The 25,276-nt window shown below is 46.8% G+C and overlaps 1 protein-coding gene across 2 annotated transcripts in view; it reads left to right on the plus strand.

Annotated features, from left to right (window-relative positions):
- The window catches only part of FBXW11 (F-box and WD repeat domain containing 11), a 544,060-nt gene that overhangs the window by 226,111 nt on the left and 292,673 nt on the right, over positions 1-25,276 (plus strand). For both annotated transcript variants that reach the window (XM_078653355.1, XM_078653354.1), the window contains one exon: positions 23,753-23,871. In XM_078653355.1, coding sequence (XP_078509481.1) covers positions 23,753-23,871 — 119 coding nt within the window. The remainder of the gene's footprint in view (positions 1-23,752; positions 23,872-25,276) is intronic.

Genomic DNA, 25,276 nt, shown 5'->3' on the forward strand with positions numbered 1-25,276 from the left:
ATTGCGCTCCCGGACATCCACCGCTACTATTGGGCCTCTCAGCTGGGGGCGATCAACCACGGCACTTACGGTCCTTTGCCGAACCCGGCGTTTGAGATGGATAGATGGCTGCTACCCGGTGGAGACTATAACAGGGCTCTGTACGCGAGATCTGTTGGCAAATCTCTCACGGGCCCCACTAGGACGGCAGTACAGGTATGGTATCGCGCTACAGCGGCCCTGGGCTGGGCTGATAAGCCAACTCGTGCTACCCCGCTTTATGCGTCGGAAAAACTTGGATCCCTCTGGAAGTCGAAGGGTTTCGATAAGTGGGATGTGATCGGTATCAGCAGGGTGAATGATGTGTGGATCAAGGGTAGAATCAAGACGTTTGAGGAGCTGAAAGTGGAGTATGACTTGACTGATAGAGAATCCTTTCGGTATGCGCAAATCCGACATGCGGTTTTGTCCGTCTTTCCCCTGGGCTCGGATATTCCGGAGGCGTCCCCGCTTGAAGATCGGATACTGGATGGGCATGTCCCTGATAGCACGATCTCGCTCATTTACAAAAAGTTGATCAATACTAGAACCGACTGAGTAACCTTCGAGAGGTATGGACTGGGGACGGTCTGGAACTCGATGACGAGGATTGGCAGGCTGCGATCTCTTCCCCGAAGGAAGTGGCTATCCCGGCGCGCCTCAGGTTTGTCCAGCTCAAAATTCTTCATAGGGTTTACGTGACTGGTCCGCGACTGGTGCGCATGGGATTCTCTGTGGATGGTCTGTGCAGGCGTGGTTGTGGTTTGGTGAGCACGTTTCTCCATATCATTTGGGAATGTCCTGTAGTGATGCGCTATTGGACTCGCGTGCACGAAGTTATGAGTGAGGTCACGGGTGTGCAATCGATGCCAGAGGCGCGAGGGTGTCTGTTGAATGTCTGGGAGCCGAATGATTATGACCTGGCGCAGCTTCGATGGGTGACCTTGGGTAATATGATTGCCAAGAGAGACTTTGCTCAGTTATGGGGTGCCCAGAGGCCGCCGACAGTTCTGGTGTGGCAACAAAACATGGACTGGTGCATGTTTAGGGAAAAGACAGTGTATGTTTCCCGTGGCACGCCCCGCAAATGGGGGAAAATCTGGAATCATTGGAACGCATACCGTGGTGATGAATGTACTCCCCCCCCCCCCCCCCCCCCCCCCCACCCATTCAGAATTGGACACTGACCCGTCATCCCCCTGGCCTGATGTTTCCTCCACGGGAATCTTGATGTCTTGCTTATTCCTGGTCTCCTCCCCCCTCCCCAATCTCACCACATATTTCTGATATTTGATTTGAAAATGTACCCCCCCTCCCCCGACACCGAGATGACACATTTGTAATGTACTGCCTTGTTTTTTGTTTTCTTTTCTATGTTTTTTGTTATTTGAATTCAATAAAAAAAAAAATTAAAATATCTCCCAATTTATAGTAACTTGCTTACCATGAATGCCTGAATCGACCTAGGCCTGGTCTTCATTACACAGTATATATAAAATATATTAGACTTCCTTGTTTTTATTGACTTCAGACCGTCCACTCCGTGAATCGGTACTCTACCTTCGTCAACTAAACCGGACTAAGGATCCTGCTGCCCTCCAGAGCTCGAGTTCATCATGATTTCACTCGCTCAACCGCAACTGCTCCGATAAGCAAAAACATGACACCTAAAGACACCCCTGCTCCCGTCGTCCCTGGGCCTTAGAGAAGAGGACCAAAGGTGCCCACTCCCCTCTCCTTCCCTAAGCATTGCAAAGGCATGAACCCACCTACTGCTTCAGCCCTGCAGCCCCCTTTTACAGTGACAGATCCCCATTGAAACGCCCTGGGTGCCTGATGCTGATTTTTACTCTGCTCTCTGCTTCCCTCATGCCGCTGGTGGTGTACTGTTGGTGCTGCTGTGGACCTTGCCCACCCCTCACCTTAACTTCTGGAGATTGGTCCTGTAAGTCGATGTAATGTGTCTGTTTGCACAACTTGTCCTTCCTTACGTAGAAAAACATTGCAGAACTTGGTCGTGGGTCTTGACTCTACTACATTTTCACACAGTGCATACACTTGGGGCACTTTCGTGCTGCACAACAAAGCGAGGGATCACTCTCCAGTTGAGGTATGCCTCTAAGGTCATGCCCGAGACTATACTTTCCCACCACACATAGATCTCTGGCATTTTAAGGACCGAGAGTTCCAGGACCAGTATAGGGAACAAATGAAACAGTACTTTGAGGAAAATTCTGACTCGGTAAAATCGCAATGCACGTTGTGGGAGGACATATAAAGTGGTAGCAAGGGGCTACATCCGGGTGGCGGTCGGGGGTAAGAGTAAATAATGGCGCTCCCGGTGCACCGCAGTGTAACAGGAATATTACGGCCATGGAGTTGCAGCTGGGATGCGAGGGGACAATTAACCCTGCCCAGGGGCACAGGTTAAGCCTCAAACAGGGGGAACTTGGAGACGTGGAGTAATATACGGCCCACTTGCATGCGATTGCCACGCAGAGACTCCTATATGAACTGGGCGACAAGGCCAACAAACTGTTTGCATGGTTGGATAGGAGGGACAGGGACCAGAGTTGGGTGCTGGAGAGGAGGGCACCAGATGGCGCCCCATGTCAGTCTGGAGCCGCCGTATCGAGGCCTTTGCAACTTATGAGGCGCTATATCAATTGGCCTCCAGCAGGATGGGAGATGACAGTGTCGACTGGCTTAAGGACATTTCTCTGCTGTAACTTTCAGCAGATGACAGGGAAGCTGTTGACCGTGACATGACAAAGGAGGAAATTACGGGGACCATTAGGGATTTGCAGTCCGGAAAGGTGCTGGGCACAAATGGATTGCCCGCCGAATTATATAAAGTGTAGCGGACACAGTGGCCCAACCAATGCTAAATATGTTCCAAGCGGGGTAGGAAGAGGTGTGGCTGTCAGAGGATTTAAGAATGGCCACCGTAGTGGTTATTCCAAAGTAAGGTAGACCCCCAGTGCTATGCAGCTCCTATAGACCCATCTCCCTACTTAATTTCGATGCCATGGTTGTGAGAAAGTGCCCTCTTTCTGCATGGTTCCCCCCACCTTTTGCTGAATTACTGATGTGCTTTGAATGAGTGTGCTCTGGGCTCCTGCTAATCGGGTACCCAGGGCCTATATTCATTAGCTAAAGCTGCACTGAAACCTAAACCCAATTGGCCTCTCTGGCCACAGGTCAGCCCCTAGTAAATGGTACCACAGGTATCCTGGGCAGTGTGACCAGAGAAGTCCTCGAAGGGCTGCCTCACTTATTGTGCCACCCTTAGTCCTGTACCTTCATACTCACAAATTGCCTTTGCAGGCTGTGTTCTGGTGCAGAACAAAGTGAAGAGTCAACATGACACACATCCTTCTGTGCCATGCCTACAACCCACTGCCCTGGCATAAATCAGTCGACCCTCTAGCTGTGTGCAGTATACCAGTGGTGAGGATACAGGTGCATGAGCCCTGTACCCCTACAGTGGATAAGTCCATTCTTATACATTGTAAATGCAGTGCTGCCATTAAGAGTATATGGTGCTCCGCAGCACCATAATGGCTGCACTGAAAACTGAGAAGTTTGTATCAAACTTCAGCACATTCAACCCACACTGATGGCCCCTGAAAACTAACCTACCACTAGTGTCCAGACTGAGTTGCTGCTTTCAGCTGCCACCACCAGACTTGTTTCTGGACCCCTGGGTCGAGAGCCTGCTACTCTCTGTGGCCTGAAACAATGCACATCCTGGGAAGAGGTGCTAAGCCTCCTCCCTCAGAATGGGCAGGGTTCACTAAGAGGAAGCTTCAAAAGCCTGCCGTCTTTGTGAGGTTTCCCAGGGCACATACTGCTTTCAGCAACTGGTACCCACTGGTTCTGAGCACCAGTTTGGACGGGAGAAGTAGCAGGAAAAATAGGTGAGGAAGAGAGGTGTGCCCACCTCTGCCAACTCCACCCCTTAGGTGGGGGAGGCGAGGTGAAGCTCAACTCAGTCCCCACCATCTTGCAGGTGGGGGGATTCAGCCAATCCGGGACAGGCTCATGCCTACACTGGAGGGTGGCATAATAGGGGGTGTACCCACCCCAGGGAAGGGACCCATTGATCCCTACCTTTTACCTACTTGTAACTCCCCTAAATCTACTATTTAGGTGCACCCTTGAACCTTGCTTCCTCAGACAAGAACCTGCAACAAGAAAGACTGAACAGCTGTGCCGAAGCGAACAAGAGGAAGATGCCCACTGACTTGGCCCTAGCCCTACCTGCCTGTCTCCACCTTAAATCTGCTCCTGTGAAATCCCAGTGTGTTCTGCAGCCAGCAACCTCCAAAACACCGTAGGACCTGCCTGCCTTCAACCACAAAGACTTTGCTTGCTGTGAACACCGGATTTGTTCATGTGCAACCTCTGACTCTGGCTGGACCCTGTGAATCCGCTCCAGTGCACCCCCTGTCCCGGGCTTGAGTGGGCAAACACCCCGTGGAGGTCCCTCCGGCGATCCTGACCCGAGATTCGCCGACCCATGACCTACCTCAAGCTGGCACCTGTAGCCTAAATCTGGAAGGTCCCCCCAACCGCCACCAGAAGATCCAACCACAAAAGGCACCCCTGCACCAGACGCCTCGTTGCCTTGGATGGCCAAACTGATGGTGCCTAACCAACCTCAAACTTACCTCTCAAGGTGATGGTCCCACCCAGAAGACCTTCGTCCCCAAGCCTGCAGTGCCTTTGCAAACAGGACGTTCCCCATTGTCAACAGGGCGCCCTCTTTGAAACAGCACCCGGACGCCCTAGTGCTGCTGAGGGTGCACCTTTGGTGCAATTTTGTTTCCCCATTTGCCCTGAGCTAAAGTCCCGGAGCTTTGCTCGCACAACAGAGTGGCCTGATCGTCAGCAGCCACTAACCGGAGGCCCTCTATCCCCCATTGGCTATCATTGGGCCTCAGCACCCGGCCGCCCTTGTGCCGCTGAGGGTGTAACGAGTGCATCCTTGCCCCTGGGAGACCCCAGAGTCTAACCCCAGAACCTTCAACTCCCACTACCAAATACTTCCCTTAAAACCAATGACACTATTTTCCTTCTTAGGATAACATTGACTGTTTTTCGGGGCAAAGTTTCTAAGTGTGGAGTTTGAAAACCTAATGAATTTCTTTAAAATTGTACTGTTTAACAAAAATGATTTTACTTTCCTGTTTACAGGAAATACCCGAGTAGTATCTAGGTATACAACTCTGTGTAAGAAAAGTAATCCAAAAAGTAACGTTCGAGGCATATGAGCTGCAGGTGGTACACTTTTGCAATAGATCGCCACCTGGTGTTGGGCTCGGATGATTGCAGGTTGTTGTCTTCTTGGAAGAAGTCTTTGTAGTCACGAGATAGGTGACTCCTCCCTTGGACAATACTGCGCATGGTCCTCGACTCCATCCTCATAGTTTTTTCCGCCACTGGGTTCGGATGAAAGTTTTCCGCTGCGGCTAGAAAATAATTTTTCAGCAACTTCCAAGCGTAAAAACTTTATACAAACATTTTCGACATCGAATAGACTTTTCGACATCACCAGCTACATTCCGGTGCGTCGACGCGGGCCGTTGGGCCTATCGGCGCCGTACGGCCTACGCCTCACGGACAGAACTCCATTCAAGAGATGCCCGGTATGTCGAGCAAAATTCCCTCATAGCGACCATCACGAGGTATGCAACCTCTGTCTATTGCCAGAACACGAGTCGACCTGCACAGCTTGTGCATCCTTCCGATCGAAGAAGACCATTCGGGATCGAAGGGCACGTCGACACGAGATTAGGAGAACGGCCCCAGCACCGGAGGCCATCTTCGAGGAGATCGTCGAAGAAGACATCTCCGAAGACGAGGCTCCACTCGGCGCCGAGAAAGACTCGCTTGATCTGATCTCCAGATCATATCAGAGGCAGAGGACTCGATCTCATCTCGTCAACTCCTGAGTACTCTTGCCCCTGCACAACTGACACTACCCAAACCAAAGGCAACGGTCAGCACTCCGCCCATGGGGCCCAGTCGAGACCGAAATATTCCCTCAAATGCCCCACCTTCGGGCTCGGCTCCGAGGAAAACTACGCCTTCCGGTGCCTCGGCACTGACAAAACACGTGCCAATTCCACCTCTTCCATCGGCACCGAAGCATACACATCCTTCGACAACGAAGGATTCTTCGATACCGAAGCCAAAACGCCCTTCGGTGCCCAAAGACAAAGATCCTTCGGCACCCAAACCAAAAGATGCACCGGTGCCGAAGCCGAAACTGTACCGGATCCGCAAAAAGCTCCGGATCCAAAACCTTCTGGTTCCAAAAATAAAGATGGAAAGCCAGCGTCCGAAGCCTCAAGGCCAATGAGACCGGTCTCTATTCCAAAAACTCCAACCTCGGTACCAAAGACTCCAAGGCCTGATTCAGAGACAACTAAACCCTCTAACAAGCCTACCAAGCCAAAACCACCTTCGGCACCGAAATATTTGTACGGGACTCTGTAACGCCTCCTACAGCAAAAAACACAAAACCCCAATCGGCACAGAAAAAATCGACGCCGAAGAAGGTTGCAGAGGAAGAAGAACTGTTTAGACCAGATCCTAAACAAAAGAGTCCATATCAACCCAAAAACTGGACATGTGGAAGCTATTCCTTACAAGAAGAGACCAGCAGACACACCACTTCTACCTGTGGTTCCTGCCAAAAAGAAAGATTGTGCAACTTCTCCAATGCACCCTTCCTCTCCTTCACCTTCTTCCTCTCCTATCTCTCCTTTCATTTCACCTGCAGTTTCTCCTGTTCAATCTCCTGCATCATCACATCACACTGATGAGGAGTATGATCTAGGTGGAGGGAATGACGTAACAGAGCCAAATGCATACCCTGTAGATGAAGATATCAATGCAGATACATATCCTAGAGAGGATGATTTATATGACTTCCCACCACACAATGTGCCCGACATTCCTGATCCTCAATCCTACCCAACAAAACCTTCCCCTCCAGAAGATAGTATTGGGTTTAATCATCTCTTAAATAGAGCGGACCTTTACCACGGGGTTTCAATGCACTCTGATGCTATTGATGAGGATGTTTTACTTGATACATTTTAGAAGTCACTAAGGTCTGCGCAAATACTACCCATGATCAAAGGAGTCATTAAACATGCTCCAGAAGTATTTAAAGACCCGGTACATTGTAGAGTATTAAATCCAAGAATAGAAAAGAAGTATAGACCAGCACCATCTGATCCAGTCTATATTAAGGGACATCTGCCACTAGACTCTTTAGTAGTGTCCAATGCACGGAAAAGGGCTAATTCCCAGACTTATGGTGACACGCCCCCACCTGACAAGGAATCCAAAGTTATTGATGCGTCAGGGAAACGGATTGCTGCGCAGTCTACAAATATATGGCGCATAGCAAATACACAAGCCCTTCTCTCACACTATGACAGGGCTCATTACGACCAATTAGAAAAACTGCTAGAGCACCTCCTAGATCAATACAAAGATCAGGCAACAGAGCTCATACAAGAAGGCAAATTAATATCTAATGCCTCAATTAAATGTGCACTAGATGTAGCTGACACAGCATCCAGAGCAGTCAATACTAGTGTTATACTCAGACGACATGCGTGGTGACACATTTCAGCGTTTAAGACGGAGGTTCAGACTACCATCTTGAACCAGCCCTTCAATCAAAACCAATTGTTTGGGCCGGAAGTAGACACTACACTGGAAAAAATGAAAAAAGACACAGACACAGCTAAGTCTATGGGTGCATTACAATCCGCACAGACTAGAAGTTCTTTTCGTCGCTGCTTTTATAGAGGAGGCTCTAAGCAAACTGGCGCAGATACGACATCATCTTACAAAACGCACACACAGACCTCCTCCAACAAAGGCTACTTTAGAGGAGGATACAGAGGCAATAATAACAAGGGAAGAGGTAGAGGTAACAACAACCGCTCCTCTTCCACTCCCAAACAGTGACTTCCCTCTGCCTCCCCTACAGCATTCCACTCCTGTGGGGGGCAGATTATCACAGGTCCTACCTGTCTGGAATTCCATCACAACAGACAGGTGGGTGAGACAAATTATCCAACATGGCTACTGCCTAGAACTCATAGCAACCCCCCCCCAAACACACCACCCAGGCAGCGTCCGATGTCTACAGACCATAGGATTCTGCTTCAACAGGAAGTTCTAGCACTTCTACAAAAGGATGCTATTCAATTAGTTCCTTTAGAAGAACAGGGAACAGGAGTTTACTCCTGTACTTTCTAATCCCCGAGAAGGACGGGACACTACAGCCAATTCTCGACCTCAGGCTCCTCAACCATTACATACAATCAGATCATTTTCACATGACTACAACAAGGCGATTTTCTTTCAACACTAGACCTAAAGGACGCCTACTTTCACATTCCCATACATCCTGCTCACAGGAAGTATTTAAGGTTTTTCATACAAGGACAGCACTGTCATTTCAAAGTCCTTCCATTCGGGGTCACAACAGCACCACGAGTGTTCACAAAGTGCTTAGCAGTAGTAGCAGCACATCTCAGAAGACAACAGATACATGTCTTCCCTTACCTAGACGATTGGCTCATAAAAGCAAAATCACTCAGTCAACGTGTCCAACACACAAAACAAACAATTCAAACACTGCACGACTTAGGTTTTACCATAAACTACACCAAGTCGCACCTAGAGCCTTCGCACGTTCATCAGTATCTAGGAGCTACCATAAACACATCTACAGCTCTAGCGTATCCCTGTCCAGCCAGGATTCAGACCTTAGTCTCCATTTTTCAACACCAGCAGTCTCCCCAATCCAGAGTGTTCATGAGACTTATAGGCATGATGGCATCTTGCATCTTCATAGTTCCACATGCCAGACTGCACATGCGTCCGTTACAGGAATGTCTAGCACGACAGTGGAATCAGGCTCAAGGTCAGCTCACAGACCTGGTGTTGGTAGACGACCATACATATCGCTCTCTGCAATGGTGGAAACCAAAAACTTGACAAGAGGACGGCCGTTCCTAGAGCCTGTTCCACAGATAGTGCTCAAAACAGACGCATCCCTCACAGGATGGGGAACCCATCTCTTACAATACACCACACAAGGCCAATGGAACAACCATCAAAAAATGTTCCATATCAACCATCTAGACCTGCTAGCAATATTCCTAGCACTCAAAACGTTTAAAGTGCAAGTACAAAACAAAGCTGTCTTAATCCGGACGGACAATATGACAGCCATGTACTATATACAAAAACAGGGGGGGATACACTCTGCAACTGTCCCAGAGAGAGAACAGTCTCTCAAGCAGATACTAGTAGCTCCCCCATGGGCACGCCAGCCGTGGTTCACCACACTACTAGATCTCTCACTGGTTCCACATCAAAAGTTAAAGCTCACGCCCTCCCTGTTAACACAGAACCATGGAGAAATGACACCCAAAACCAAGCCAACTGAATTTGGCGATCTGGCTCCTGAAGTCCTAGAGTTTGGTTACTTAAACCTGCCACAAGACTGTATGAACATAATTAAAGAAGCTAGAAGACCCACTACCAGATCAATAATCACATTGATCCACAGGATGCTTCCATCCAAAATATTTGTTACCTTTTACATCTACAAAGCTCTAATTTGGCTTATTCTTCCATACGCCTGCATCTGGCAGCAATTGCAGCCTATTTACAGAATAGGCAACATCTTTCTCTCTTTAGAGTACCTGCAATAAAAGCATTCATGGAAGGATTAAAACGAATAATTCCACCTAGGTTACCACCTGCTTCGGTATGGAACCTAAACATTGTCCTTACAAGACTTATGGGACCCCTTTCGAGCCTTTACACAAGTGTGAATTGCAATTCCTAACATGGAAAACTGCTTTCCTTGTTGCCATCACCTTTCTCAGAAGAGTTAGTGAAATACAAGCATTCACAATACAAGAACCATTTTTTCAAATACATCCTAATAAAGTGGTTCTTCGGCCTAATCCAAAATTTCTGCCAAAGGTTATTACTCCTTTTCATCTTAACCAATCAGTAGAGCTACCTGTGTTTTTCCAAAACCCAGACTCTGTGGCAGAAAGGGCTTTACACACCTTAGATGTTAGAAGAGCCCTGTTATACTACACAGATAGGAATAAATCCTTTAGAAAGACAAAACAACGATTTGTATCTCTCTCCCCCACACAAAGGCAACCCCATCTCTAAAGGGGAATTGCCAGGTGGATTGTAAAGTGTATACAAATATGCTATCAAAAAGCTAAACGTACACCAACAGTTCCTCCTAGAACACACTCCACTCGCAAACTAGGAGCCTCTATGGCTTTCTTAGGAAATATACCACTAGAGGACATATGCAAGGCAGCAACATGGTCTACACTACACACCTTCACTAAACACTATTGTGTTAATGTGCAGGCCAAACTGCAAGCTGCAGTGGGCCAAGCTGTCCTTAGAACACTGTTTCAAAATACTGCAACGGATACAAGCGACCACCGCTAGGGGAGACACTGCTGCACAATCGATGCAAAAGTGTACGATCTGCAGCTCATATACCTCGAGCGGAAAATGATACTTACCAGTATGCATCTGTTCTTGGCATGTAGAGCTGCATATTCGTACACTCCCTCCCGCCTCCCCGGGACTTGCATTAGTTCCAGTTCTCATCTTATTTAGATGCACATGCATGGACATCCTTTCTCTTTACTTCTACTAACTCCATCATTTCCCATCATGGCGAAAAACAATCTGAGGATGGAGTCGATGACCATGCGCAGTATTGTCCAAGGGAGGAGTCCCCTATCTCGTGACTACAAAGACTTCTTCCAAGAAGACGACAACCTGCAATCATCCGAGCCCAACACCAGGTGGCGATCTAGTGCAAAAGTGTACGAATCTGCAGCTCTACATGCCAAGAACAGATGCATACTGGTAAGTAGCATTTTCCTTACCTGGTATTTTACTGAAAAGCCCATTCAAGTGTATGTACTGTGTTTACAAAGTATTTCATTTCTCTGCAAGCATACTGTAAGTCAAAACATTCACACGCAATTACAATTCAAACTGTTTACAAACTGCATTGCTACTGTAAAGTATTTATTGCTTACCTGTGCCAGGCTTGCTTGGTTCTAGAAAATAAAATAACTAAAAGAATATTTTTATACAAAAACAATTGGTGTGAAGTACAGTCTTTAAGTGTGTGAAATAATTTGCTGACTGTGTACAACAAATGCTTAACACTGTCCTCTGATACTGCCTTACTGCTCGACCACACTACCACAAATAGAGAGTGAGGTGCTATCTAACTTTACCTCTGCCTACCTTTGGGGTTCCACTGGACTCTGTGCACAATATACCTCAATTTGATATAGTACATACAGAGCCAGCTTCCTAGAATGGTGCTGGCTAATCAGCTATGTCCCATTATCTCCACAGTAATCCACCAGACCAATCCGGATTCATGCCACACAGGCGCACCAGGCTGAATCTCTGATGCCTGTACGAAGGCATGCATGTAACCGCAACCCGCCCGGCTGAGGCCGCAGCAGTACTTTCGTTAATTCCCGCATGCATGAGATAGTATAGAGTGTTATACCTGTTTGTCTGTGATAACGGGACGATACCCAGGCCATTTGCACTACACAGGGGCACATGACAGGGGGCCCTATGATTTTTGCAATGGCACTCGAACCACTCGCAGCATGGGTGAATAGGGACCCTCTCGTCCATGGGATTGATATCTGGGGCAACTGGGAGCAACCGATTTACCTGTACGCAGATATTCTGCTCTGTGCACATAAGCCTAGCTAGACGTTTCATAGACTCATCCACATCATCTGAACTTTTGGCTGTTATTCAGGCTACCAGATTAGTTGGGCTAAGTTGTTAGTTTTTCCCCTGGCAGGAGAGATCCCGCCCCTTACATCAGCCTGTGTGGCCCTGACACAGGAAGATGAATTCAAATACTTAGGGATTTGGAAAACCAATTTGGAGGAGAACTTCCTGGCTTTGAATTTACACTAGCAACTGGAGAGGCTACGAGGGAATGTGAGCCACTGGAGGAGGCTTCCGGTCACCCTCATGGGTCGGGCCCTCTTGTTCAAGATGATTGCCCTCCCTCGCACTTTATATTTTTTCCAGAATACTCCTTATCCGATCTTGAGTGAGTTCTTCCGTGCAATTGAGGGGGAGCTGTTATGGGAAGGGGGAAATCCGTGTATTGCGTTGTGTAATTTGCAGCGGAGGGGTCTGTGAGGGCGGACTGGCGGTTCCAGACGTCAGGAGTAATCTGGCATCCCAGCTCATTAATATCAATGATTGGATCTTTGCACCCTACAACGAACCAGTGTGCCAGGTGGACAACCACACCCTGGGAAATGGAGGTTGCCGAGCTGCACTGAATTGCAGGGGCCGCGAGAAACTTCTTCCTGTGCACACATGGACCACAAAACAAGCATGGCTAAGGTCACAAAATTACTGGGGTGGGAGACCAAAATGACGGAACTAACACCACTTTGGGACCGTGATCTGCTTGGTGAAGTGGGGCACCTGCAGGGATTTCGCAGGTGGGGCCTTATCGTGATAGACTGCCTCGAAGTGGTTTGGCGGAAGAGGGCAATGATTACATTTGAAGACCTGCACATAGAGTATCAGATGGCTGACGGGGAACGGTTCAGGTATCTGCAGTTGACATGCCCTACGGTGCCATATACCAGGGGGTGAACTGTGGCTATACTGGTCCCCTTTAGAAGACAGATTGCTACTTGACCTGCCTGTAGACAAGGCCATATCTCACACATATCTGAAGATAATGAGTAACTTCCTGGATCCTTTGTGCCCCCTGAGGGTGGTGTGGGAGACAGATGTGGGACTGCTAGAGGACAACGACTGGGCTGAGGCCATACAGAGCCCTAGAGAAAGTGTTATACGAGCACGGTTAAGACTGATCCAACTCAGAATCCTCCATAGGTCGTACACCTCCTGGACACCAACATCGCCTGGGCCGCTGTGACTCGGGCCAATGTGCTAGGGGCTGCGGTGAGGTGGGAAAGTTTTGCAGCGTGAACCTTTCTGGATTCACTATGCTGTGCATTATTCCGCCGGTCTAGTAGTTGGGTCCGGAATCGTAGTCTTTTTTTTTTTTTCTTTTTTTTTTTTCCGTAGCCCAGGTGGGCGTCGACGTCCCACCTTTTGGTGTCCTTCCTGTGACATCGGCGCGCTTCCTGTGGAAGCTCCCACCTTTGGGCGCCATCTTCAGATTCTTATTTCCGGCGTTGGGTCTGGAATGTCACCGAGAGGTTCCAGAGTTTTTGGAGAAAAGAAGATAAAGACTGAAAATCACGAAAAATATTGGAGATTATCTCGAAAAGCAAGACCACTGAACCGGGACGACGAAGGAGGAGGAGAACATCGAAAACTTCGATGTCCAACGGAGAATGCGCACACAGGGGGCCCCCGGAGCTCAGAAATGGACAAAACACCTTTCAAATTCTGCCGCAATTGCCAACACAAATACGCGCAGGAGGACCAGCATCCGGTTTGCAACCTCTACCTGCCAGTCGACCACGAGAGCAAGGATTGCAACGCCTGCTCCGTTTATACCTCGAAGACGCTCCGTCTAAGAAAAAAACAGAGGAGAGCCCAATACAACATGCAAGGCCAAGGTCAAACTCCGTCGCTCCGGGACTTGGGCCTCTCCAGTGGGGAAGAGGACAACATCGCCGAGGGACCACATGACTACCCGGTCGTAGAGACCAAAACAAAAACTACAAAGGAGGTAAGAGACGTCGACCCCCTAAGACCCCGACAGACTCTTGAAAATCGAGAGACAGACTCTTGAAAAACAGAGTCTAATTCCTTGAAAGGAGCACTGGCGCCAAAACATTCGACAGACGCAGCTGCATCCAGGGACAAACGGCCCAGCGGATTCTCCGAAAAGGACTCCCAGTCGGCGAAAACCCAAGACAAGCCGAGGTCGTCGAAGCACGTCCCCGAAAAGGCGTGCTTGATGCCGAAGACCAAGGACCCGAAGGCAACTTCGACATCTAAGCGATCGGCCGAATCCCTCGACGCCGAACAGGCCGATGTGATGGAGAGGAAGAAGAGCAGGCTTGAGACCGAAATGGATAACATCCTGCAGAGGAAAAGGGAATTCGACAAGCGGATGAAAATGTTCACCATCCTGTCGAAGCAGACGACGATCGTCGAGGTTTAGGACGAAGAGGAGTTTGACACCGAAGAGCTGCCGAAAACTAAGGAGCCCCATGAACACCAAGAGGCAGAGGGCCTGTACTACTACGAGGGAGATGAAGACCAGCAAACTTGGGGTCGGCATCCTCGGTGGGGCAGGACCTCGACGCCGAAAGCCCGGAAACGTATCCTTGGAGGCCTTCGCCGCCAGATGACATTGGCATCTACAATATGGTCATCAGGAATGCGTCAGCAGCATATGGGGTGAAACTGGAGGAAGAGAAACGAAAAGCCTGCTTCCTCTTAAAGACCCTGCTCCCCACTCAAACTAGGAGTCAATTCCTCTCCATGCTCCCAAGTGTCCTGGACCAGAAAGGGAAGCATTCAAGGAACCATCAAGCAGCAGGTCTGTCACACCTAGGACAGAGAAGAAGTACAAACATTTCTGCAAGGATCCACCATACATCCAGGGATCCGTCACGGCTGACTCCATCATTGCAGCAACCGCCAGAAAGAGGGCCAAGGTCCCCACAAACTCGGGCCCACCTCCAGACAAGGAGAGTAAGAGGATAGACCTCACTGGGAGGAAAATAGAGAGGAAAATAGAGAGGAATGCAGCAGTCCACTGGCGCATTGCTAACTCTAATGCCCTACTCAACAGACATACATACCAGCATTGGGAGGAGGTCGGACAGATACTCAAACACCTTCCTGAACAGTACCAACAGAGAGCAACACACCTGGTTGAGGAAGGGAAGAACATAGCAAACTCATGCCTAAAATCAGCCCTGGATGCCGCAGACCCGTTCAGCAGGCTCATGATGATCGGGGTCACAGAAAGAAGGCATGCCTGGCTGAGGATCTCATGTTTCAAGCCGGAAGTCAAGAATAATATTCTGAACACTCCCTTCAACGGAGAAACTCTGTTCGGAGCGCCAGTTTGATCAGAAACTGATGCAACTCAAGAAAGAAAACGAAACTGCAAGGTCCATGGGGGCATTGCAATTCAGAGGAATGAGAAGGGGCACCCCAACACGGAAGCCAAACGGAAGAGGGGGTAACCAGCTGGGAACATCAGACATTCCAGCAGAATTACCAGGGTGAAAACCAAGCACAGCAGGGCCAGCAAAAACAAACCTGGCAATACCAGCCTCAGGGACAGTCCTTTCGCGGGAGAGCGAATGGACGAGGACAAACAAGAGTGGTCAGCAAACCACCTCTAAGTGACTCCGCTCCACAAAAGGTGCCCACCCACACAACACCTTTAGGGGAGGGGCAGAACAAAATAAGCAAAGAAGACAGTCCTAACGCAACTAATGATGGGACCATTCGAGCCCATGCACAAAGCAGAACTCCAATACATCACCATAAAGACTGCCTTCTTAATAGCTATAACATCTCTACGTAGAGTAAGTGAACTACAAGCTTCAACTATTGATGATCCATACATGCTAATCCACAAGGACAAGGTTATCCTTAGGACAAACCCTCAACCCCCTACCTAAGGTAGTAAGCAAATTCCACGTGACCCAGAGCATACAGCTAGTAGTCTTCAAAGACCCGCATACACAACTAGAAAGAAGCCTTCATACCCTGGACATAAGGGCTTTACTATACTATCTACAAGAGACCAAACAAATCCTTAAATGCAACCAGTTGTTCATCTCTCACTCAAAGTCCAACAAAGGAGCACCCATGACAAAGGATGTAGTTGCAATTTGGATTTTAGAGGAAATTCAAGTATGCTATACCTCAGCAGGAAAAACTCTAAGCACACGGCCAAAAAACCCACTTAACAAGGAAAAAAGGGGCAACCCTGGCCTTCATGGCCAATGTGCCAATAGACCCCATATGTTCTTCGGCAACATGGAGATCCCCACACACTCGCCAAACATTACTGCATGATGACTAAGGAAGCTCAAGTGGGACAAAAGGTACTTCAACACCTGTTCGCAAGGTCTTCCTCCTTACCACATCCACCCCAAGGAGGAGGAAATTGCTACATAATCTAATGCACAGCATGTTAATCCAGAAAAGGATTAATGCTGCAAGACGAAATGGTTACTTACCAGTAGGAGTAGTTTTGCTGTTTGAAGAGTTTTCTGGATTCACATGCGACCCACCCACCTCCCATAAGAGTAGGAATGCTAACAGGTGGGTCAAAAGATCACTGAAACCAAAGAACTAACATCTAAAGACAACAGGATTTGAGATATACCCCAGGTAAAAAGGGGAAAAAAAATTCAGAAGATGGCTACCACACACAGGAACTTCTGGGGCGCCGTCAGACGTCACACAATGGATGGACTTAGCACCAAATGGTAATTGACGCCCCAAAGAAGAAAAAAAAGACTATTCTGGACACACTACAGCAAGACCTCCCAAAGGTGAAGGGTCTGCAAAGTGGACTCAGGAAAAAAATGACCTCAAGAACTGAGTGGACGAAGGGACTTTCCCACCGGATCAGACACAAAGGGATCTGGTGCTTTTTTTGACTTGGCTTTCCATCGCATCTATCCTATACACTTTTCGGAGAATCACCAGGAGAGGAGCTTTGGCTCCTCCCACATGTTGGGAGCCAAAAGTACATGTTTGATTTTACAGAATTTGTGGTTCCAAAAAAGTGTTGGGCCCCCACACAGCTGTTCTCATTTTGTTTATTTATCCAGTTGCCTAAGCTTGAATTTTCAAGGGCACGCAGGTTATGGTATAATACTATTAGTGTCTTAGATAACTGGATAATTTACTGTGTTTTGATCTGGCAGTCGTACAGATGGAAGCAAGGAAGTCATTGACCTTCATGAATTTTTAGGTCTGGCATTACAATGAAATTGTTAGTATATCGTATGTGATTAATGTAGGAAGCTGGCTTCTGGGTTTAGTCTCATCCCCTTTCGTTTGGGGAGACCGGGTTGTGTAAGAAAGGGCCTTCTTTTTGCATGGTTGCCCCCTACCGTTTGCTAAATTGCTGATGTACTTTGACTGATGTGCCCTGGGTCCCTGCCAAACTGGTACCCAGGGCCTATGTTCTTTCACTAAACTGCATTAAAAACAAAATCCAATTGGAACTCTTTGGCTACAGGTCAGTCCCTTATAAATGGTACCACAGGTACCAAAGGCACTATGGTCAGGGAAGGCCTCTAAGGGCTGTAACATTTATTGTTCGAGGCCCTGTACCTTTACACACACACACTGCCATTGCAGGCTGCGTGTTTTGGTGCAGGACAAAGTGAAGAGTCGACATGGCATACATCCCTGTGTGCCATTCTTACATCCTACTGCCCTAGCATTGGTCAGCCACCCGCTAGCTGGATGCACTATACTAGTAGTGAGGGTATAAGTGCATGAGCCCTGGACCCCTGCAGTGTCTAGACCAATTCTTAGACATTGTAAGTGCAGTAATACCATTAAGAGTTTATGGTGCTGGGTGTTTGCCATTACGAACTCCACATCAATAATGGCTTTACTGAAAACTGGTAAGTTTGGTATCAAACTTCTCAGCACGTTATCCCCAAACTGATTCCAGTGTAGGATTGAATGAAAAATGCGGTTAGAGGGCATCTTAGAGATGCCCCCTGAAAAACGACCAGCCTCTATTGGGTTCCCTGAGTGGTAGACACCAGCGTGCCACCACAAGACATAGGGTGGGAGCCTTTGCTCCCTGAGCCCAGAAACAAAGCCTTTCCTGGGCAGAGGTGTTAAAACCTCCCCAGGCCAGAAAGAGCCATCTGTGGCTGAGGAGCTTCAAAGGCCTTGCTGCCTTTGTAATGTGACCCCCAGCCTCTACTGCTATCAGGAGCAGCCCCCCTTCTTGTCTCCCCTCCTTTTCGGCAGGGAGACAGGCAGAAAAATTAGCCAGCCCAGAAGGTGTGCCCACCACTGCCAACCCCACCTCTCAGGTGGGGGAGGCAAGGTGAAGCTCACTCTTCAGTGCCTGCCATCTTGTAGATGGTAGGCACTCCCCAATTAGGATTAGGGATTGTGCCCACTCCGCCACGGGGGTGAGCACACCGAGGGTGTAGTGACCTCAAGACCACTAAAACACCCCAGGGGAAGACCTGAACCAAGAAGTCAGATTCCTGCAACCTACAAAGGAGGACGAAAAAAGACGCCCAGCAGAGGAGACTGCAGAGAACTGACTTGGCCCAAGCCTTACTGGCTTGTCTGCAGTTTCCCAAGATCCTGCGTCAAAAGCAGCCTAGTCCTGCAGCCAGCGACCTCCAGAACTTCAGGGATGACTGACTGCCTTCCATAAAGGCTGGATCTCCTGTGAACAGCAGCTCTGTTCAAAAGAAACAGCCAAGAAAGACTCCGAGCCTGCTGAGGACAACGAAACCTGACGCCTGGAAACACCACTGCACCTGACCCCTATGGCCAGAGTCAGTGGACCACCTGTCCAAGCGAGGTCCCCCAGCACTCCAGAGTACGAGTCCACCATGGGTAGACCCCTCCAGGACTCCCCGATGTCGCCTGTAGCCTCTGCTCGGAGAACTCCCCTCTCCCCCCGTAACTGCCAGGGGCCCGGTAAGTGGAAATCCAACCTCAAAAGACACCCATGCCGCTTCCGCTTTCATTATATGGTTGATCGGCAATTTTTAAAATGGTTTCCCTATCCAGATTACTGTATAGGCTGCAGAATCAATTTTTAAAATGGTTTTCCTACCTAGATCTGTATAGGATGCAGAATTTTCCAGATGCCATACTGCGAACTTTGTTTACTCAGGTGAAGGCTGTACATAATAAATTTCTCTGGCATGACGGGCTATGTGGGTGGCGTTGAACACATGCACGCAGTCAACCTATTGCGGCGGTATAGCGGCTGCGGACATCAATGCCTACTACCTGGCCTCCCACCTACAGGTGGTCAGGTTGTGGTTGGACAGATGGGATGGCGTGGTCGCCTGACCCGGGCGACCCCGTTGTGGCATGGTACACTGCTAAGCCAGGTAACTGCACCTGCGGGGTGCTGCAGGTTGGACATGGTAGGAATATCCACCCTGGGTGATATAATGCGAGGTATCGTATTAAAGTCATTTAAACTACTCCAGACGGAGTTTCAACTTCATAAGTCGCAATTCTATAAATACCTCCAACTACGGCATGTCCTAAACCCTATACTACGGCAGACCGATATCTTGCCCGAATATCATCCCCTAGAAGGACGCCTACTGATGTGCCCGCAAGATAAGTCAGCTATACCGAACCCTGACAGCGTACACCCATACCACATTACACAAGACTAGAACAGCATGGGAGGGAAGACATACCATATACCAGATCTCACTGATGATGACTGGGCGGAAGCTTTGGCCAGCCCCCGTGGGGCAGCAATCTCAACCCGATACAGACTGATACAGTTTAAATACTTGCACCGTATATACTATACCCGATTCGGACTATGGAAGATGGGTGCCATTCAGTCCCCTGTATGCCTGAGATGTGGGATAGCAGAAGGGACCTTCTTACATACAGTCATGGGATGTACCGCACTACAACCATTTTGGCGGAATGTAGTGGCTTTCCTGAGTGAGGTGCTGTCTTGGGATCTACCTCTTGAGCCGAAGTTATTGTTACCGCATAGCACAGATGGTATTGGGGGGAACCGCTATAAGCATAAGCAGCACTTATTGTTTTTAGCCGTCATCATTGCTAAAAGGGACATCGCTCAACAGTGGAAAAGCGTACTCCCTCCTAAGATCAGCAGATGGAAAATTGCCATTGATGAATGTATGAATGCAGAGATTGCGGTGTTTAAGGCCCTGGGTTGCCCCAGAAGCATAAGAAAATATGGTTGCGGTGGGCGGACTACAGGGGCATAGAATTACCCCAACTCCTAGTCAGACCCTTGAACGTCTGTGTCCTCGTGAGGCGATTGGCCTCCATACTATTGAAAGCTCCATTTGTTTACTTCCGAGTGCATAGTCAGTTGTTAAAATATAGTTTGGTGGGAATCTAAATGAACTGCTCAAAGTTGTTGTTGTTATGTTTGCGAATTATACAGCTAATACGAATTGGTTTACATGGTGTTATATATATCCACCACGATGTATCCTCCAGGACCCGTCCCTATATATCTCATGTAAAATCAATAAAATATGTTGTTAAAAAAAGACACCCCTGCATCCAGCCACCTTGCACCCTGGAGAAGAGAACCCGAGGTGCACCTTCATCCCTGAGTCCTCCAACTTAGCTGCCCAGCTGTTGGTTCCTCCCGGAGGTCTTCCTGGACCGAGCCTGCAGCCAAAATCCAAAACCGGCAACTCCCATTGAAAGAAACAGGGCATCCGATGTCAAAAGAGCACCCTGCACCCAGCCGCAGCTGTACTTTGGGTGCTAACTGTGATCCCCCTTTGCCCTGAACCTAACACCTGGAGCTTTGCTCCCACAACCCTGTGGCCTGCTCGTGAGTAGCCACCAACCGGAGGCCCTCTACCCCCGAATGGATAACATTTGGCGTCCGCACTCTGCACCCGGCTGCCCTAGTGCCACGGAGGGTGTTTTGAGAGTGCATCCTTGTCCTTGGGGGAACCCTGGTTCTAACCCCAGAATATCAACTCTTACAACAAAGTACTTGCCTGTTAACCGATAACTTTGTTTTTCTCCTTAGGAATACATTGAATGTTTTTCCTTGAAAAGTGTTCTAAGCGTGGAGTTGATTTGTATGAAAACCTGAATATCTGCAACTGCACAAAAAAAATGATTTACTTACCCTTTCTCGAGGAAGTGGCTTAGTGTGATAGCAAGGCATATCACACTTCGTAGAAAAAGTAACTTAAAAAGTAATCTGAAAAGTAACGTACAAAGTAATCTTTAAAGTAACTAAAAAGTAATTTTGACTTTTCAACTTACCTGTATTTCAATTAACTGCATTTGAACCTGCATTCAATTGTAAAACATTGCCTAAGATTTTGAAAAGCATTTATTTCACTTACCTGCACCAGGCCTGGCTTGGTTCTGGAAATAAAATAACTAAATATTTTTGATACAAACAAATTGGTCTGAGTTCAGTCTTTGAGTGTGTGATATAATTTACTGATTGAGTGTGTACAACAAATGCTTAACACTACCCTCTGAGAAAGCCTTACTGCTCGCCCACACTACCACAGATAGTAAATTGCTATCTACTTTTTCCTCTGCCTACCTTTGAGGTTCCACTGGACTGTGCACACTATACCTTACTTTAGTACAGTATATACAGAGCCAGCTTCATACAGTTAAAAAAGATCTTTGAAAGTACTACAGAGAGATGCGCTTAGGCTCCACTCACATGTTGGCCCACCCGGAGAACAGGTTTTCATTGGGCTGAATGTGTGCTTCCACTAAAATAACTGCATGTTTATGCTCGATACAGCTGGACTGAGTTAGTTTTGGTGGCAAGCCCATAATTGTGGCTATAGACCTGATCTTTTTATTATGAAATGTTATGATCGTCACTAGGCTTGACTTGTTTATTGTGAAAAGCATATATTAAAGTTGATTTAGGTGTGATTTCTTACTCTGTACTAAAGTCTACAGATAGGTATTTTTAGCATTGAATATGGAATCTCACAGATGGTGTTGAGTAAAGTGTATTGCCAGTTTTAAAGTCTTCATCAGTTCATTAGGAAAAGCTGCCAGATTCCATAGGTTTGATCTTTTTATTATGAAATATTATGATAAAGCCAGTAGGCCTGACGTACTTATTGTAGCAAACATATGTTAAAGGCCATAGACATTTAAGGAAAAATGGTTATTACACTGGTTATAGACAGCTACTTTGTTACATGGAGTATGACAGATTAGTGCTGTAGGGAGTGGTTATGTTGATCGTGAACCACCTAAACAAATCATGGGGAAAGACCATTTGGGCTTTAGTAGTCTTTATTGAGCTCTTACTAGTACGGATTTTGTATTATTTTGAAAACTGTGTACCTGATGGTTGCCTTCTGCTAAGGCATATGAACCAACACTGTAGGTGTGAGTTGCTTATATGGCGCAAGGCATTAATAAAGGTTATAAGCTTAATTGTTCATGGAAAGTTATGTTTAAGGCAGTAGACCGGACATATTGAATGTGAATGAAACGAGCATGTTAAAGTCACCAGATATTTAAGAGTAGATTATTAGTACGCTGTATGAAAGCCTACAGATGGGTATCTTATTACATGGAATTTCACAGATTACCACAATAGGCTAGCATTTGGGTGCTGGTTACCATTCTAACAAACCACCATGGGTATAGAAGTGTTGTACTGTCAGAATCCTTGTTAAGCAGTTTTAGGAGAGATGATTTTGCTTTGCCAACTATTATGTTGTATACTATGAGATTTTATGACTGATTTGTTCAGTACAGGAGGCCTCTGTTAGTTACAGTGATAAACAATTGATAAGTTACTGGCCTGTTTGGTTCACTATGAAAAAATATTTGTTGTCATAGGTCTAATGTTTATTTTGAAAAATACGTTGAGCATACTAGGCTTATTATATCAATTGTGAACAGCACATGTTAAAATCCACAGACATTTATGGGTGGAATGTTATACCCCTGTACTACGGCATATAGATGAATATTTTGTCACTCAAAATGTCAGATTACCTGTGTAGGAAATATGTTTGCTGTTGGTTACTTACTCTAAAAAAAAAAAAAAAAAAAATAAAAAAAAATAGTGGGAAAAGATTTGCTCTTTGATAGTTCTTGCTAGAATCTCTTCTTAGGTTTCTGCCAGGATCTTGTAATAAAAAAACAAACCTTAAATACATGCATTCATAAAGATAACCTAGCGGACATTTGGGTCCACTCTGTTCTGCCAGTGGTTTGAGTGTCATTTACGCTTTGCTTCCATCCATGAAGCAAATTACATTGGTTAATGGTTCAGTCTGTGTCAGTCAGTGGCTCTTTTGCTCAGTGAATTGTGGCATGTTCTGATCACCTTCGTACATCCACATGAAAATGAGTGAGCTTGAGTGTAAACATATGCCCTCCCTGTTTAGAAGGCAGCATGCCTTTTTTTTCTTCTCGTAGGTTGAGTTTGTACGTTTTTTATTGCAGTTGTATCAGAGGGTGAATGGAAAGATGAGTCAGTGGATGAATGAATAGATGCACGAGTGAAAAAATGAGTGACGGAATGGGTGTATGGTAATTTAATGAGTGTTTGCACTATCAGTGACACAAAATGAACTTTTTTTTCATAAGGCAGACCTATTGACATTGCCAATGTTTGTTAATGTTGTTGGTTCCTCAATTTGAAATTGACCTTTCAAACATATCGTCAGTCTATAAAGTTGATAATTACCTTGAATATGTAATCCTGATGCTGTCAGGTGCTCTAACCTTTTAATCATGTTCCTGTTGCTGTGAGCTACTCTATCATATGAAGAAAACTATGTTGTGGAACTGATGCAGTGGGTTATGCTAGGAGTATTTATCTGTTTCAGTGCACGTTTTCTCGGCATTGCAGTTCAAAAGGTTGTTTTTTTGTTGTAATATTTACTGCATATGATGTGATGTTAATTGATAACGGCCAATTTATTTGTTTGCACAGATTTGGGATAAAACAAGCTTGGAGTGCTTAAAAATACTAACGGGACACACTGGGTCTGTGCTCTGTCTACAGTATGATGAGAGAGTCATTGTAACTGGGTCGTCCGATTCCACAGTGAGGTAAGAACTTGTATATTTTGGTTAAGATGTGGCTTGTGTTGGTCCTTACTGTTATTTGATTTACTTTTAGGATTTACATTTATTTTATGGCAATTACGTTAATTGAACTTTGTTTTCGAACTGGCAGGACATAATCATGCCGAGGAGCATAGCACTGTATGGATGCTGAAATTATTATCCCTAGTTGCGGTAGTATGCACCAGCAAAAGTATAGAATAGGCACGTGATATGACATGTTGGGTTCTCATCCTATATCGAATGGGTGACTAAAAGTTCTGATGAAAACATTTGTTGGTTTGGGTTCATGAGGGATGCAAGTCCTCTATAGTAATTATTTGGACATTGGAATTCAGTATTCGCCTGAAGGGTGAGTAAGTGGTGGGTGGGTGGGATGAACGATTTTTGCAAGAAAGTGAAGGACTTAATAGCCATGCAAGAATGGTGGTAATGGAGAGAAATCAGTGGGACAATATCTATTTGAGGTGTTGGTGGTGTGACTGCTCTCCCATATCCCTTGTGCCTGTGGGTGAATCCATGCCTGGAATTAAGCTCCTGCGGTTCAAATACTGTGTACCACTTTTTCTGCAACTAGTTGATTCCTCGGGCATACTTTTTTTTTTTTTAACACTGAGTTTTCAAAAGAAAAATCAGTACAGACCAATATCATATTATTGAATGACCGCTTTGAACTATCCTTTTATTACGAAAATGGTGTTGACATTTTGTATGAAGCAATCCATCAAACTAACTGCATTTTGCTCTCTGCCACATCCCTCTAAGAAATAGGCGAGGCTACGCTGGTTGATCTTGAATGGGCACTTAGTTTCAACATTGATAGGACTAAAGAGCTCTGGTGGTTGATCAACTCTGTCTGATTTACTAGAACACAAAAAGGAACAGTAGTTTTGGAAATAGCCTCTGTCGCAGTGGGTTGTTCTTTGCATTAAGATGTGCTACGCTCTGGCCAAAAACAACCTGGAGGAGGAGGGGGGCAGGTGGTTGTCCTGTGAGCTCATTCCAACTAAGCGAATGCTTCATCTATGGTGCTGGCTAAAGGCATTCTGGTGTTGGACATCTGCCGTGGTGGTATTTTGGCATCTGACCATACCTTCACCTGGCACCTCTGTAACAACTGTGAGGTCCGCAGGGAGGCTAATTTTGCCTGTTCTGTCACATAGATCTTCCTGATGTAAAGTACCCCTCCTCAAACCCACAGCCTTTATGGGCTTTTTGTTTTGATATCACTTCAAAATATGAAGAGTCTGTGATTATAAGTATGAATTGCTAAAGCATTTTCTGGTGGATACTCTAACCACAGATTTCTCAATGCTCGCTCTCCTCCCTGTTCTGTGGAGTGGACTTCTTGCAAGCAATAAGGTCTCACCTTCATGTAGCCACTTCGGAG

The sequence above is a fragment of the Lissotriton helveticus genome, chromosome 7, assembly GCF_964261635.1.
Source record: "Lissotriton helveticus chromosome 7, aLisHel1.1, whole genome shotgun sequence".
Lineage (NCBI taxonomy): Eukaryota > Metazoa > Chordata > Amphibia > Caudata > Salamandridae > Lissotriton > Lissotriton helveticus.